General features: G+C 53.5%; 2 protein-coding genes across 19 annotated transcripts in view; one reads left to right on the top strand and one right to left on the bottom strand.

Annotated features, from left to right (window-relative positions):
* Positions 1–5,036: 5,036 nt before the first annotated feature.
* Positions 5,037–6,327, top strand: RASL10A (RAS-like, family 10, member A). Its single transcript, NM_001030702.2, has one exon. It carries the CDS (start codon positions 5,174–5,176, stop codon positions 5,798–5,800), a length of 627 nt encoding a protein of 208 aa, NP_001025873.2. The 5' UTR covers positions 5,037–5,173; the 3' UTR covers positions 5,801–6,327.
* A 5,255-nt stretch (positions 6,328–11,582) lies between these two features.
* The window catches only part of TNRC6C (trinucleotide repeat containing 6C), a 90,440-nt gene continuing 86,394 nt past the window's right edge, over positions 11,583–15,628 (bottom strand). For all 18 annotated transcript variants that reach the window (XM_015295277.4, XM_046902110.1, XM_046902109.1 and 15 more), the window contains one exon: positions 11,583–15,152. In XM_015295277.4, coding sequence (XP_015150763.2) covers positions 14,795–15,152 — 358 coding nt within the window. In that variant the 3' untranslated portion in view covers positions 11,583–14,794. The remainder of the gene's footprint in view (positions 15,153–15,628) is intronic.

Below are 15,628 nucleotides of genomic sequence, written 5' to 3'. Positions count from 1 at the left end.
GAGCCGGAGCCAGAGGTGGGGCGGCAGCCGTCAGATCAGCCGCACAGTGCTGCTGCCAGCGCTGCGGGGTCGCACAGTGCTGCTGCTCACCGACAGAACGCGTTTTGGGGACGCGGGGATGAGGCGCTCTGACAGCAGGCAGTGCCCCAATGCACTCAGAGCCAGCAGATCTCCTGCAGCGCTGTCAGCAGCACTCAGGGTGATCTGCTCGGCTCGGGGATAAGGCTCCCCCTGCGCACGCCTGGAGCAGGAAGGAGTTTGCTCAGAGATATGGCAGCAGAAGCAACGACCGAGGCATGCGGGCTAACACTGACGTTGCTTTTGCCGCAGCGATGCAAAGGGCTTTTGCTTCTGAAGGACAAGGGGATGTTGAGGCCGTGGTGACCGAAGGAGTCGTGGCTGTGTGGTCAGAGGGACCGCGGGTAAAGGCAGCGTCACCGGGGGGTGTTTACAGTGTGACATTTCCATGCGGTCTGAAAAAAGAAAGCACTCAGCTTTCAGGGTGAGAGCGGCACATCTCCCTGCTGCTGGAGGGGGCGCAGAGCAGAGCGCTGTGATGGGGCACGATGGGACGGGAGCCTGGAGGCGAGTGGGACACATCCAGCACCTGCATCCTGACCCAGGACAGCAAAACCACTCCTGCTTTGGGGTGTTAGCGCCAGCCGTGGCATCAGCCATACGACCTCTGGGCTGCAGCCCTGCAAGGGGGACAGTCTCAGCTCGTGAGGATGCTCAGCTCCAAGATGGAGCCCTGTGCTCCTGGCTAGAGGGATCACATCATGCGCCAGTGCTGTGTGTCCTTCTGCACCCAGTGCCACTGCAGTGAGCAAAGCTAAGCAGAGGTGGCTGCTGGGAGCACTGGGAGCACTGGAAGCACCGGCAGCCTTCCAGCACATTCCCTCTCTGTACAGAGTATGGGAAGGGGCCAGATTGCACCCCTGCACACAAGGGACCCCAGCATGCCCAGTGCCACAGCTGTCACCTGCTGATGACCCCACTGTGCTGCTGCACAGCCTCACCCGGCGTCACCTTAGGAAATGCCATGTCGGTGGCCCAGAGAGAGGCAAGCTTCTCTCTGCCGCTGCTAATCCTGGCTGGAGCGAGATAAGAGATGCTATAGAAACTCCTCTGAGCCTGAGAACAGCTGTGCTAAATCCCTTTAGTCCTAACGAGAGGTGTTTCCAGGCAGCCCGGCTCCCATTACCCCGCCAGTACATGCTGTCCGCACCTCTTCTGTCCTGCACATGGCTCCCACCGGATCAGCAGGTGCTGTGTGGGGCTGTGGGGCTGGGCAGGGAGGATGCCCTCGTGCAGTGCCCTCAAAGCAGTTGGTGCCGCCAGCAGTGATGTCCACACCAGGGCATCTCCTTCCCATCTCCATCCCCATCCCAAACCATCCACATCCCTGTCCCCGTCCCATCCCAACCTCATCCCTCTCCCCATCCCCAACCCCATTCCAATCTTCATCCCTGTCCCCATCACCATTCCCCATTCCCATTCCCATCTCCATTGCCGTCCTCATCCCCATCCTCATCCTGGGTTGGGGATCCTCATCCTCATCCCTGTCCCCATCCCTGTCCCCATTCCCATCTCCATCCCTGTCCCCATCCCATCCCATGCTCCTCCCCGTCCCCATCACCATTTCCCATTCCCATCCCCATCTCCACCCCCAGTTCCATCCCCATCCCATCCCTTTCTCATCCCCATCCCATCCCCTTCTCAACCCCTTCTTATCCCCATCCCCATCCCCATCCATTACTTGCTCCACTGATGCCTGGCCAGGAGCACAGGCAATCCCCATCCCTGGTGCCACCTTGCAATTAGAGCCTTTAATTAATCACCAACCCCATCCGGCTGTGGGGTCACCGTGCGGCCGAGCCCTCCCTGTCGGGGCAGCACGTACCCGCGGCGCCGGGAACAGGATCCTCCACAACACACTGTTCCAGACGGTGACACGGAGCACATATAGCGTCGGTACATCTATGCATCAGGGGCTGCAGAAAATGTATGGAGTTTCAGATTTCTCCTCTCACCTGTTGCTAAAGCAAAGGCCATTCGGATTTAATCTCCTGCTGGGGAACGGGTGGCTTTAACCCCCTCCTGCGTGGCTGCGGGTCGTGCTGGGGGTGTTGGCTGCCTGCTGGGGGCAATGGGGGCAATGGAGACTATGGGAGCACTGGAGTCATTGGGAGTACTGAGGGCAGTGGGGTCTCTGGGTGCACTGGGAGCACGGGGAGCACTGAGGTCATTGGGAACACTGGAGGCAGTGGAAGAACTTGGAGCACTGGGAGCACTGGGGTCAATGGTTACACTGGGGTCATGGGGAGCACTGGAGCCCTGGCACCACCAGGACTGTGGCTGCAGCACATTCCCTGCCCATTCCCCACCCCTCGCCCTGCTGATGCCTGGTTGACCTCAGCCCTCGTACCACCTTACAATTAGAGCCTTTAATTAATCGCCAGCCCTATTTAGGTGCCCGATCCTCTTCTGTTTTTGCCACATCTCTCACTCAGGGCTCAGTTCCAGAGGGAGAAATGATGCCTCGCACCCCAGACCCCCACCAGGCTTCTGCCTGCAGTGATGGGAGCTCAGGATGCTCTCACCGGGGTTTCTCATTGCCACCCCGCTCCCGTCTCGGTTGGAACAGCAGCACACGCAGCCGCCCTCACGTACACCATGAATTAATCCATGGGCAGAAGCAGGAGGCAGAGCAGGCAGTGTGGGGTGGGCTGAGCGCGGGGTGACAACCTCCGCTGTCCAAATGCTGCCACGGAGCACATGCTGAAGCCAAAGGAGATGGGCAGCAGGGCAAGCTCAGCATGAAGTCGCTGCTATTTGTTCCCATACCTGACCCATCTGAGCTAAAATGTCACGTTTAGGCTGGACAGAAAAGGCTGCAATGACAGCTGAGCTGCTCTCTCCCATCTCTTGGCATAGGGTCCCCCCACTCCGTGCTCCCTCCTGCCAGCAGCCAGCAGCTAAAGCGTAGAGAGCCTCATGCAAAGGGCCTTTGGAAATATTCATTGCTCATCTCTTAACGAGATTACTTCCGAAATCCTCCGTTGCTTTGAGGGAGATTTAGAACCTTTCAGGCTCTCGGTAACCATAGCAGCACAGATGTGAAAACGCACAGCAGACAGCTGATGTGAGAAGTGATGGGGGACGCCAAGAAGCACAAACAGAATTCCTTCCTGATGAAAAGAAATACGCCTATTTCTGGCTTTAAACTGTTCCCAAACCTGGGCTAAGGTTATGCGTTGTGCCTTGCTTGCATGCCATCTTTGGCTCAGCTGATGGCACCAAGATGTGGTCGCTGTGTCAGCCACATGCACCCTTCACCCAAAGCTGGCACCCCCTATGGATCCATCCCTCCTCCCAGATTTTGGCTCACAGAGGTCCTATGGTCTCTGCTGCACCTCAGCTTCACTGAGGGTGAACCCTGGGCATCGCCTTTGGGGCATTATCTGGGCAGAGCACAGGGTGAGCAAAGTGCTGAGTACCGGAGGGTCGGGCACCAGGCCCACCATCGGGAACCCAATGCTCCCCTTGCCGAGAGCAGACTGCTGGGGAGAGTTGCTCATCCCAGTGAAGCTCTTGGCTGTCGCCACAATAGGATAGGGTGAGGCATGGAGGGGGGGGTAATGCTTGTGGAAGGGACAAATTCAGCCAAAACTGAAGGGTGAAACTGGCAATTTGCAGTGGAAAGAAAATCAATAGCATGAATATTACAAAAGCAAGTCCAAAGCTAAGGAAAGAACCCACAAACACAAAATCATGCCACAGGCTTGTCCTGCCTTTTCAACAGGCGTCCTCTGGACTTCCATCTTTCAGAAATCAGCTTCATGACTTACAACTCTACCTTGAAAAGAGGAGGTGACCTCCGAGACCACGCACTCAACCTATGTGCTGATGAACGACCCTCATCCTCCCAGCACAGCGAACATAGGACCATGGAGCCACAGCATGGTTGGGTTGGGTTGGTTGGTTGGAAGGGACCTCGAAGCCCACCTCGTGCCACCCCTGCTGTGGGTTGGCTGCCCCCCAGCTCAGGCTGCCCAGGGCTCACCCATGGCCTCGAGCAGCTCCAGGGATGGGGCACCCACCGAGCACCCTCTCCTCCACTGTTTGCCCAGGACAGCTGAGCTTTACAGCCATTTCCCAGTGCTGAAGGTCTGCAGCACTGTGGGCATTGCCCTGGCACTGCTCCGGCTCTGACCCAGTTTTTCTGTGCCACTGCCCAAGAATGTGGCCCGCATCCAAACTTTCTCTCCACAGCCGGTGCCAGGGACATGCAGCACTGCCCGTGGTCGCTGTGTTCACAGCTGTGTGCCATGCCCCAGTGCTCCGGGTACCGGCCGGGACGTGGGTCACAGTGTGGCTGTGGTCGGGGCAGCATTCCCAGCGCACCGCCCAGCATTGGCTTGTGGAGGTGACGGGGCGCTGTTTGTGGGCAGATTTTGTTTTTCCCTCGGGATAAATATTTCATGAAACCAGCGCATAGCTGACAGTTGGACATGAAGGCTTTGACGTGTGGTTTTCTGCGAGCTCTCACCGTTCCCCTCCGGTCAATTATCTCAGCAGAGCGCAGAGCGGTTGAGCCCATCCACAGCGATTTGCTCTGCAACCGAGCTCCAGGACGCACGCAGGGACGAGAAAAGCTACAGATGCCAGCGGGCATCCCTGCCATGTCCGCCCATGAGCCACCCAAGCGGAGGCTGAGCCCCCATGGCTCCCTGCCCAGCAGCCCATGCCAAGAAGCTGGAGCAGATCTCCCAGCACAGCGATGCTGCCAGCTCCCAGCGCTGCCGGCAGCGGTGAGAGTTACAAATGCATTGCGCAACGCAGCGGTGCGGTGCTCTCCAGGGCCGCAGTGGCTTTCCAGGACTGCGCGGCGCGGATTGGCCCGCAGCACCCCGCTCTCCTCCCTCCCTGCCCTCCCTTCCTTCAGCACCCTAAACCTACAGAGATTGGACAGCCGGGTGCCACATGGCAGATTGGAACCAAGATAAAAGATGAGCAGCGTCCGCCGGGAGTTTGCAAAGAGGTGGCACCAAACTTTGCAGAACCGGGAGCAGGGACGGACAGACGGACGGACAGCAGGGCTGCAGCCTCCCAGGGACGCCCAAACATCGAGTGGCAGCTGTAGAGCATCCCGTCCCCTCTGCTCCCAGCCATGTCCCTGGTAGGGAAGGAGAAGAGCCACGTGCGCTTGGTCTTCTTGGGTGCCGCCGGTGTGGGCAAGACGGCTCTGATCCGCCGCTTCCTGCTGGACACCTTCGAGCCCAAGCACCGGCGCACGGTGGAGGAGCTGCACAGCAAGGAGTACGAGGTGAGCGGGGCCACCGTGACGCTGGAGATCCTGGACACCAGCGGCAGTTACTCCTTCCCAGCCATGAGGAAGCTCTCCATCCAGAACAGCGACGCCTTCGCTTTGGTCTACGCCGTCGACGATGCGGAATCCTTTGAGAGCATCAAGAGTCTGCGGGAGGAGATCCTGGAGGTGAAGGAGGACAAATTCCCTCCCATCGTGGTGGTGGGCAACAAGGCAGAGAGCGGCGGCGAGCGGCAGGTGCCGGCGGAGGACGCGCTGTCACTGGTGGAGCTGGACTGGAACAGCCGCTTCGTGGAGACGTCAGCCAAGGACAACGAGAACGTGCTGGAGGTCTTCAGGGAGCTGCTGCAGCAAGCCCGGCTGCCCGGGCGGCTCGGCCCTGCGCTCTGCAGGAGGAGGGAGACCTTCCCCAGCGAGCACGGGCTGCGGCCCCCCATGAACAAAACCAACAGCTGCTCCGTGTGCTGAGCCCGGCAGGATGCAGGTGGGCTGCCGGCCAGGACCCCGCTCCTCCCCACCCTTCCCTCCTCAGCCGGCACTGTGGGGTCTTTGGAGTGCAGGGAGGGAGGCGGATGGGATGGTGCCGCTTTGGGTTGGTTGGGAAGGCGTGGGGAGAGGGCAGGATCCCAAAAAGGGGGGTGCCCACCTGGGACGCAGCGGGCACTCAGGCTGCACCCATACTTGCAGGAAGGGGGCAGACAGTGGGACGTGGGCTGCGTGCAGCCGAATGCATCTCTATGGGCACTGTGCACTGTGCCACCTCCACTCCTGGATCCCCTCCGGGTTCTGTGCCCACCGCACCCCAACGCCCACAGGTGCAGTGTCCTGCTGCAGCCGTGGTTACGATGAGTGTCCCAGGTAGTTGTGTTTGGATAGGCACGTAGAGCATGCCATAGGGCAGCCTATGCATCTCTTCAGTTTTCTATTTCTGTTTGGTTTTTTGTTTGGTTGTTTTTTTTTTAAGCATACCCAATAAACACGGTGATGCAAAGCAGAGCTGGAAAATGTGTGGGTTTCTTCCTAACCGTGTGGATAGGTTTGTGCCCAGACCCTTATCTCTGCCTCTGCTTTCCCTGCTCTGGGCTCTGCCCTTATCTCGGTGTCCTGGCACTGCCCCACTCGCAGCCCCAGCAGCACCACTGCACTCTGTGGGCCCATTGTCCTCATAACCCCCCCACGACAGCTTTTACCAAGCAGTGAGCAACTGAAAATACAACAGCTCGTCCCACATCTGAGCACAGAAATAACAACAGCCCTTAAAAGGCACCATAATGAAAATCATAAACACATGAAGAGGAGGTAACGAGGAGCGGGAGGAGAACACTGCAGGCAGCGATTGCTTCACCGCTTTCCTCTCCCCTCGTGCTGCCCAGCTGCTGTAAGGCAAATGTCACCTGCATGTCCTGCACCCTGCCTGTGCCCACTGCACCGTAATGGGGTTGCTGGTACCTCGTGCTCACCTCCACCCAGGGGTGTGCCGAGTCCTGGCTCCAACACTGCAAAAAGCACTAGAGTCTTTGCATTCTTACACTAAAATCATAAGAAAACTGCAGAACCAAGAGGCTGGGAGACTCCCTGACAACTCCCTCCACTCATAATGTGAAGTACCCCCAACCCCTTGGCTGTCCCATACTGGGCACAGCACCCAGTGCCATTGTCCAGCCGCAGATCTGGGCCCCCCTGGGCAGCAGGGAGGGGTGGTGGCCCCGTGCAAGGGTTGGGGTTGTGGTGCTGAGATGCAATCCTGAAACGTGGGTCTGGTCGTTAGGGGTGGGCACAGCCACAGCCCCTGGGAATTGGAGTTTGCAGTGGTGGCCGTGCAGGGTGAGGTTACAGATCAGGATGCCCCACATCTGCTTGGCTCTTTGTTTTAGCAGAAAAATGTGCTTGCAGTGTGATGAGCTCAAGAAGCAAAGCTCACGTTCTACCCCCAGCAGCAACAAGGGACGTGGATTTTCCTTCCCTAATGCTGAGCACAGCTGTGGGATCCAGCACAGGGATCCTCCTGTGTGCCCACTTCATCAAGTGGCTGTGGCTTAAGTCACATCTGGGCTTTCACAGTCTGTTATGGAGTCACTGAGGTTGGGGAAGACCTCTAAGGTCACCAAATCCACCCCTACTGTGCCTACTGCCCACATCCCCCAGTGCCACATCTACCCCCCCCTTACAGGGGTTGTTCTGCACCATGGGGGTGGCACACAGAATCATAGAACAGCCTGGGTTGCAAAGGCCCACAGTGCTCATCCAGTTCCAACCCCCTGCTATGTGCAGGGTCGCCAACCAGCAGCCCAGGCTGCCCAGAGCCACATCCAGCCTGGCCTTGAATGCCTGCAGGGATGGGGCATCCACAGCCTCCTTGGGCAACCTGTTCAGTGCGTCACTACCCTCTGGGTGAAAAACTTCCTCGTAATATCCATCCTAAAACTCCCCTGTCTCAGTTTAAAACCATTCCCCCTTGTCCTCTCACTATCCACCCTCATAAACAGCCGTTCCCCCTCCTGTTTATACGCTCCCTTCAAGCACTCCCCTTCAAGAACGAAGGCTGCTCTTCCCACCCCCAAACCACTGCAGTGACCCTGAGCATCTCTCCATGGAAACTCTCCATCGCCCCCCAGCCCAGTGACCGCAGAACACCCCCATCCCCACCCATCCTCCCACCCACGTCCCCCGCAGCGCAGCGCTCCGTTCCGTTCCACATGGCGGAGCGCATCGCACAGAGCACCACGAGATGCTCCGCTCCATTTACGTGCACAAACAATCGGGGGCGATCGCAGCGCTGCCCGTCAGAGCTGCACACCACCGACAGCCGCTGCCCACGGGGGGGGCTCAGCTGCGGCAGCGCTGTGCCCAATGGGCGCCGCTGTGATTGATGGAGGGACATGGCACACGCACTTAAAGCGGGGGCACCCGGCGAGAAAGCCAAACACTGTAAAAGGGAGAAGCGGCACGCGCTTGTGGAGGGGGTAATTAGTGGTGTTTGTCTTTGGGGCCAACGCTTGGGGTGAGCACCCTGCAAAGGGCTGAGCAGCGCTGCGCCTTCCACTCGAAATGAGATGGAATAACGTCTGATTTCTCGCATCCTACCCCTCCTGTTGGGGTACAGGCGGTGAAACACAACCATGAGCGCTGCACCCAAAATCAGAGCACTGCAAACAGAACCAGAGCTGCTCCTTTCCGCTGCTGTTGGTGCACGCCGTGTTTTCTCCAATATAAATGTAGACCGAGCCAAGAATGGGGGAGATGGAATCACAGAGAGGTCAGGGTCTGCTTTGGATCTGACCAATCCCTTCCCCCTGAGCAAAAGGGACAATGGAAGAACTAACGTGCGACCTCCAGCATTGGGTGGAGGTGGCATTGGGCATAGGGGGGTTCTCAGCATCACTCAGCAGCACCATGGCAAGTCACCTCTCCTAGTCATTGTACTTACTGAAAGCAAAGGAACCTTCTGGCTCATTCTGTAACATTTTAATAACCCTGACATCGTGGCTGCTCCGAGACCACGTTTCCATCAGAGAAATGTACAAGCAACTTGCTTCCTATGCATCAGTCAGTAAGAAATGAGCACCAGGAGCACACATGGGATGGAGCACCGCCGTCACTTCCAACCTTCATTACAGAGAACGGTGGGAGCATTTAAGTTAAAATGGTCAGTTCTGCTGTCTCTGCATGGGCTAGATGGGCTGTAATGTGGGCTAATTACAGCTTGCAACACAAAATGTTAACCTGAGATTGATGTGTGCCAGAGGAAGACACCCAGAGCCCACCAGAACGTGGGCATTCACAGCCAGTGCTCCCTCAGGAAAGCTACAGTGGGTGGGCAGGCCGTGGAGGTGCCTCTCCCAACCCCAAGAGAACAACGCTACTGGAAGAGAGCCCTTGGGAAGAGACCCTTGGGATAGGGGAGAGGGCAAAGGCTGGGCTGCTCCCAGAGCCATTAAGGTTCCATGGGTACGTTACCACTCCAAAGCCACCCACGGGTCCAGCAGAGAGCTGACAGTGTCCTATGGGATCCGCACACGGGCACACGCTCTGCTGTGAGATCCCAAAGTGCAGCACCTCACCCACAAGAGCACCATGCAGGGATGGACTGCCATTGCCTGGGGCTGTGTGGGGACGTGGCCGTCCGTGGTCACACCAGGAGGTCGCTTTGCTGTGCATCCAACGTTCGGAACTCCCCTTCCCCGGAGCTGGCTGTGCAAATCATACATTCAGCATCACGCAGTGGTACAACTGGTGCAGCATGGGAGTGCTAACGGACACTTAGCAGCAGTTCGTGCACAACAGCGTTGGGTGATCCACACTCACACAGCAATCTGTGCCCTGGGGCCATCACAGCTGCCCACAGCCCCTACCTCAAGGTGTGCCACGTCCAGATTCCTCCAGCTCCAATAATTCTTACCATATACAGATGTCCATATACATTTTTAATTAAAACGCTCCTTCACATACACAATCATATACTGAATGATCAAGAACAGTAATAATAGATATATATTTGGAGCAGAAGTAGCAAAACAAGCTGCTCTGCCAGTGCCACCCACAGACTGGACATGAACTAAGGGGAGTTTGACAGTTTCGGAGCACGCAGGGAATGCTCTTGGCCTGAAAATGGGGCAGCCATGCAGCACAGTGCTATGGAAGGTACAGTCAATGCAACACACGTGAGAAACACAGGTTTGTCAAAAGGTCCTTTTGCAAAGAAAGACTCTTGAGACCTAAGGCCCGTCCTCAGCATCAGCAGAGACCTTAACTTCATTAACGTTTGACCTCACCGAAGCGGAAAAAGAGAACGATGCTGGAAAGACAAGTTATATGCAAACACCAACTGATGGATTTTGGCCACAGAGCTCCATTTCTCTCCGCACACCAGGGAGGATGCTGAATTTGAAGTGTATCGGATACACAGAAAGGCGTTTTTGCTCAGCTGCAGGGATGACAAAAGCTCTCGTTAGCTCAAGATGTAAGAGATGCTGAGGTCTGGGCAAAGAGAACTCGAGAAAGCTGATGCTGAAAACCCCTTACAGAAGAGAAGGCAGCTCTCTTCCAGGAGTTCCAACACCAACACCCAAAGAGGGCAAAGAAATAGAAGCAAGGAAGGGGAAGCAGTTCAAAGTAAGAAACAACTGAGATGATAACTGGGCAGTATTGCGGCAGTGCCAGCACTGAAATCCAACAGCTGCAGGCTGGAAATTGTAGCTCTGCATTAACAGAATGCACCCCAAAATCCAGGTCTGAGCACCTGTAACCACATACACCTGTATCCACATACACCTGCCAGCAAATGCACACTCCCATGGGCAGCCTGGGTTGCCCACTGGCCCAGGCTTGCTGTGACACACATGCCATCTCTGACAGAAACCCAACTGCAGAGCACTGCCCAGCTGTTGGGTGCACCAAACCGCTCTGCTCCAGCTCTTTGCATTGGTTGTTCTCCCTCTCAAATGAAGCACAGTGAGTTGCCCTGTACAGACTCAGCCACTGCCATCACATAAACCCATGCTTTGGGGATGCACCACCAGAATGGCCCCAGGAAGGGAAGAGCTGATTTTACTGAGGTGGGAGGACATGGACTCACCTAGATAAGACAGATCATAGAATCGCAGCATCAACAAGGTTGGAAAAGACCTACAAGATCACTCAGTCCAACCGTCCACCTGTCACCAACAGCTCTCACTATGCCACGTCCCTCAACACATCTGAACGTTCCTTGAATGCCTGCAAAGTGGGTGACTGCACCACCTCCCTGGGCAGCCCATCCCAGCACAGCACCAGAGAGTGGGTGGTCATCCTTCCCCCTGCTGCTATGGGCGTCCTTACCTCCCTCATTGCAAAGCCTGAAAGGCCAAACGTGGAACGACCTGTGCTCCTATCTCAGGGCTGCTGCCCCCCTCCTTGCAACAGTGCAATCAGCAATCTCTGCACTGAGGTCCCACCGTGGGGACGGATGGGCAGAGCTGAAGGAGCTCTCGGCCTCCACTCTCAGAACTGCATACAAAACTCATCCACAGCACTGCTGAGTGACGGATGAAGGTGAGGGGCAGCTGCCCAACACCAACCACAGCCGCTCCGTGCACCCACTGGGATGCAATACGCACTCACTGTGCTTGCAGGAATCTGCTCCCTCCACGCATCAAACTCTGCTCTTTATTTTGTCCTTTAGCACCCCCTGCACAAAAGAAAAGCACACATTATTTGAACAGCCAAGAGAGGGAAAAAAAAAAAAAAAAAAGAAAGAAAGAAAGAAAAAAAAAACCCCAAAAAAACAACTGCAATTTATTTAGTTTCCAAAGAATCTTCGTACTCTTGAAAGCAACTTTCGGTGCATGTTCTTGGACAATCACATTCTATGAGGAGAGATAACATTGAAAGCCACGTGTTCTGTTGGTTTTTGTTTTGTTTTTTTTTTTTTAAGTTTTTTTTCTTTTGTTGTTTTTTTTTTCCTTTTTTTTTTCCATTTAATCTCAGAGTTACAGACATCTTTAATCCAAAAGGCAAAAAAAACAAAAACAAAAACAAAAAAACCCCCAAACAAAAAAGAAAACAAAACAAAAAACCAAAAAGCCCCCCAAAATCAAAGCCCAACCCCCCCTCCCACCCCCCCCAGTAACAGAAATGTTCCTTCCCCGTTTCAAAAGACCACGAGTTCTACAACTCAATGCTAAAGTTCAGCATGGAAAACCGTATGTCAGCCCGCACAGACACACATACATATCTTATATGAGAGTGTGTGGAGAGAGATATAAAATATCTCTGTGTGCAGTGGGTGCGCGGTGGCAGCGAGATGCAATTACTCTGAGGAAAGGTAATGGAGCTAAATACACTACGGAACCTCGAGAACGAAAGAACAAGTCTCGAACCCAGTTTTGTGCATAGTTCATGATCCGCTATAAAACCAGCTTTTGTTAATTTGCAATCTTGCAGGACCCCTTTTACATCGGATAAAACCATTAAAAAGCTCATCTTCCAAAGAAAAAGCAACAACAACGACAACGACAACGACAACAACGGAGAAGAAAGGAAATCAAATGTAATGCACAAGTTTCCTGATCCAAGCAGGCAGGGAGCACAATGTCCATAACCTCTCAGGACATACCCCAGGCGTATGCCGTCCCATTGTCTTTCTTCCTTTCAAAACAATCAAAAGCATTGATCTGTTTTTGTTTTTTTTTTTTTCTTTTTTTTTCTGTTAAACATAAAGCAATTCTTTTTTTTTTTGTTTGTTTGTTTTTTTTCTTTTAATATATAAAGCACTCTTCAAACATCTATTTCTTTTTGAGTCCATTATTTGGTAAATATGTAACTGCTACACATTAGATTAGGTATTTTCTTCTTTCTTAACTGTCTTTTTAATTTTTTTATTATTTTTTTTTTAATTATTTTTTAATAATATCTTCAGTGCTAGGAGTTGGGTTTTAAAAATACATGAAATGGTGTGGAGTTGCTCCTCGGGAAACCCGGCTTTCCTGAGACATCTTCCACCATGTGCAAGAGTGACCACAACGCCTCGCCGCGCCGACGGGAGGAGGAAAACAACAACGAGAACAGTACACAGCAATGGCCAAAGAAAAGAATCATACAACAACACTGTTCAATCCCAGAGCTCTGAAGTAGCATATCTTCATTCTGAAAATAAGTTTTCTTTACGATGGAAGTCTCTCTCTTTTTGTTTTGTTTTTTTTTTTTTTTAAAGTTCTTTTTTTTTTTTTAAATTTTTTAAATTTTTTTTTATTATTTTAAAGTTTGAAGGAGGAAAAAAAAAAAAAAAACCAAAAACAAAAAAAAAGGTCTGTAAACAGGTGAGAGCCGAACGCCCGGCTCTGCCAAAAGCAGTCAAACCCCACGTCCAAGTGCTTGTTTCTGTTCCTGCTTGCAAGGGAACCATCCGCTCTTTACAGTTCTCTATGGCCACAGTTCAACGAGAGGAGTTTCTTCTTCAGCTTTATATCCCAAATGGACCAACGGTGCGACGCTCCGGGAATCCTTTCCTTGCATTCCACGACACAAAGCCGCCCAAGGGAGATGCAGGTGTGATTCCCCAGAGACGCACACTGTCACTTCTAGAATGCGCTAAGAGTCCTTGAGTAAACATTTACACGTGAATTGTCGCCGGCCCCTTCTATCAGTTCCTTCCTTGTTTTTCCTTTACATTGTAGGATGAGCTACCAGAAGGGCTGCGGACACTCAGTGCAAAGTTAGAAGCTAATAGCAATTAAACATCTGACCAATGAGCAAATCAAAAGCTGATACTGGATAGAAGGAGAACACTACACGCTTCTGTTAAACCACGCGTGGGCACACGCACATACACGGCCACACTCACACATACATACACAGTCACACTCACACACACTCACATATACATACACAGTCACTCACACTCACTCAGCTCACACACATACACTCAGTCACATGCACACTCACACTGTCACACACTCATACACACACGTATACACTCACACGCTCTCTCACGCTCACATACACACACTCATACTCACATACACACTCACACACACACTCACATACACACTCACACCCGCTCAAACGAAAGCAGAACATCCGAACCTTTACAAACAAATCCTTAGAGCCTGTTTGCTGTCTCGGTGTACTGATGCCAACCTGGAAGTGTAATCATCAGACATAGCAAGTGTTCACATTTTGTTATTGGCCTGCTGGATTCAAGTATTTGCATGTTTGATATGTTCTTTTTTTTTTTTTTTTAAACTTTTTCTGTTTTGTCCTTTTTTTTTTTCTTTTTTTTTCCTTTTTTTTTTTTTTTTTTGGAGGGGGGGGAGGGGTTAACAAAAACGACATGAGAAATAATGAAACAGGGTAATGTGCATAGGCAGATCCATGGGAGTAGTGGACACAGATACCCCAGCCCGCCCCCCTCCCCCTCCAACCTGTACAGTCAATAGTTACCATTCAGATTCATCGCTTGTCTGTACCAATGGTAAATATCACACTTCACCCTTTCTGATTATTGGGTCCGCCTCTGGTAATGTGCATAATAGTCACAGGCTCGTTTTAAATAGGCTTTCATTTCCCCTTCCCCTCCCCCCCACCCCCCCTCCCACGTTGATAAAATAACCCTTTCCAGCCCAAATTCTGAAAAGTGCCCTTCATGATAGACCTATTCTAAGCAGCTTTTATAGTTTGTCTTTAAAATCACCATACAAACATAAAAAGACGACATAAAACAAAAAGCCATGAAAAAAATATAACCTGTCATTAGCACGTGACACTGACCAAAAGGAGCCCATACTGTTGCATTAACAGTTCACAAGGACTTCTGCAGTTTCATAGTCGATATTGGACAGAGGTACTAAAAAAAAACCAACAGGGCTGCCAGTCTGATCGGTTAAAGCTGGATTCTTCATCAAGCCCGGGACTGGAAAGGGTTACAACTTTATGTTTCCTTTTAGTGCTGATGATTGTGATTTCCACTCGGTTCCTCTCCGCTTCCTAGATGGACTCCCCGCTGAGAAGATCCCCCGGAAGAAGAGTATTCAGAGGCGTGGGGCTCCCGATCACTCGGCCGTCGTCGGCGCTGGGGGGTCCCCAGAGGCTGCTGGAGTACTGGGGCACGCCGCCCCACAGCAGCTCGCTGCTGCCCTTGCCCCCCAGGCAGGGGCTGTTCCAGTGCCCCGCGTCGCCCCTCACCAGCCCGTGAGAGCCGGCCGAGCCCAGGCGTGGCTGCGTGCTGCCGGCGTTGGACTGCCAGCTGGAGGTGGGCGGCAGCGGCTGGCCCTGCGCTAGGAAGCGGTTCACCTCCTCCTCGCCGGCGAACTCGGCCAGGATGGTAGTGTTTCCCAGGACACACCTAGGGACGAGAGCAGAAGGCGTGGAGATGTGAGACGGCGCTTGGAATGATGGAACGTCCTGAGCTGGAAGGGCCTTGTGGAGATCAATCACTGAGTGGTACCTCAGAGGTCACCGAGTCCAACCCCCCTGCTCATAGCAGGGACCCTACAGGAGGCCGCACAGGTCGGCATCCTGACAGGCCTTGAGGATCTCCAAAGGAGACTCCACCACCAATCTGGGCAACCTGTTCCAGTGCTCCATCACCCTTACCATAAAGAGTACGGAACTGTTCAAGTTTTAGGCCATTGCTCCTTATCCTAGCACTACGCAACACCACATCTTCTTTCTACTGTTGCGTATTTACCTGTCTAACCCAGGCAAACGCATGTGGATGCCCCATCCCTGGAGGTGTTCAAGGCCAGGTTGGATGGGGCCCTGGGCAGCCTGGTGTAGTATTAAATGTGGAGGTTGGAGGCCCTGCATGTGGCAGGGGGG

Source organism: Gallus gallus, chromosome 18 (genome assembly GCF_016699485.2).
Source record: "Gallus gallus isolate bGalGal1 chromosome 18, bGalGal1.mat.broiler.GRCg7b, whole genome shotgun sequence".
Classification (NCBI taxonomy): Eukaryota; Metazoa; Chordata; class Aves; order Galliformes; family Phasianidae; genus Gallus; species Gallus gallus.
This window is presented reverse-complemented; position numbering and strand designations above follow the sequence as displayed.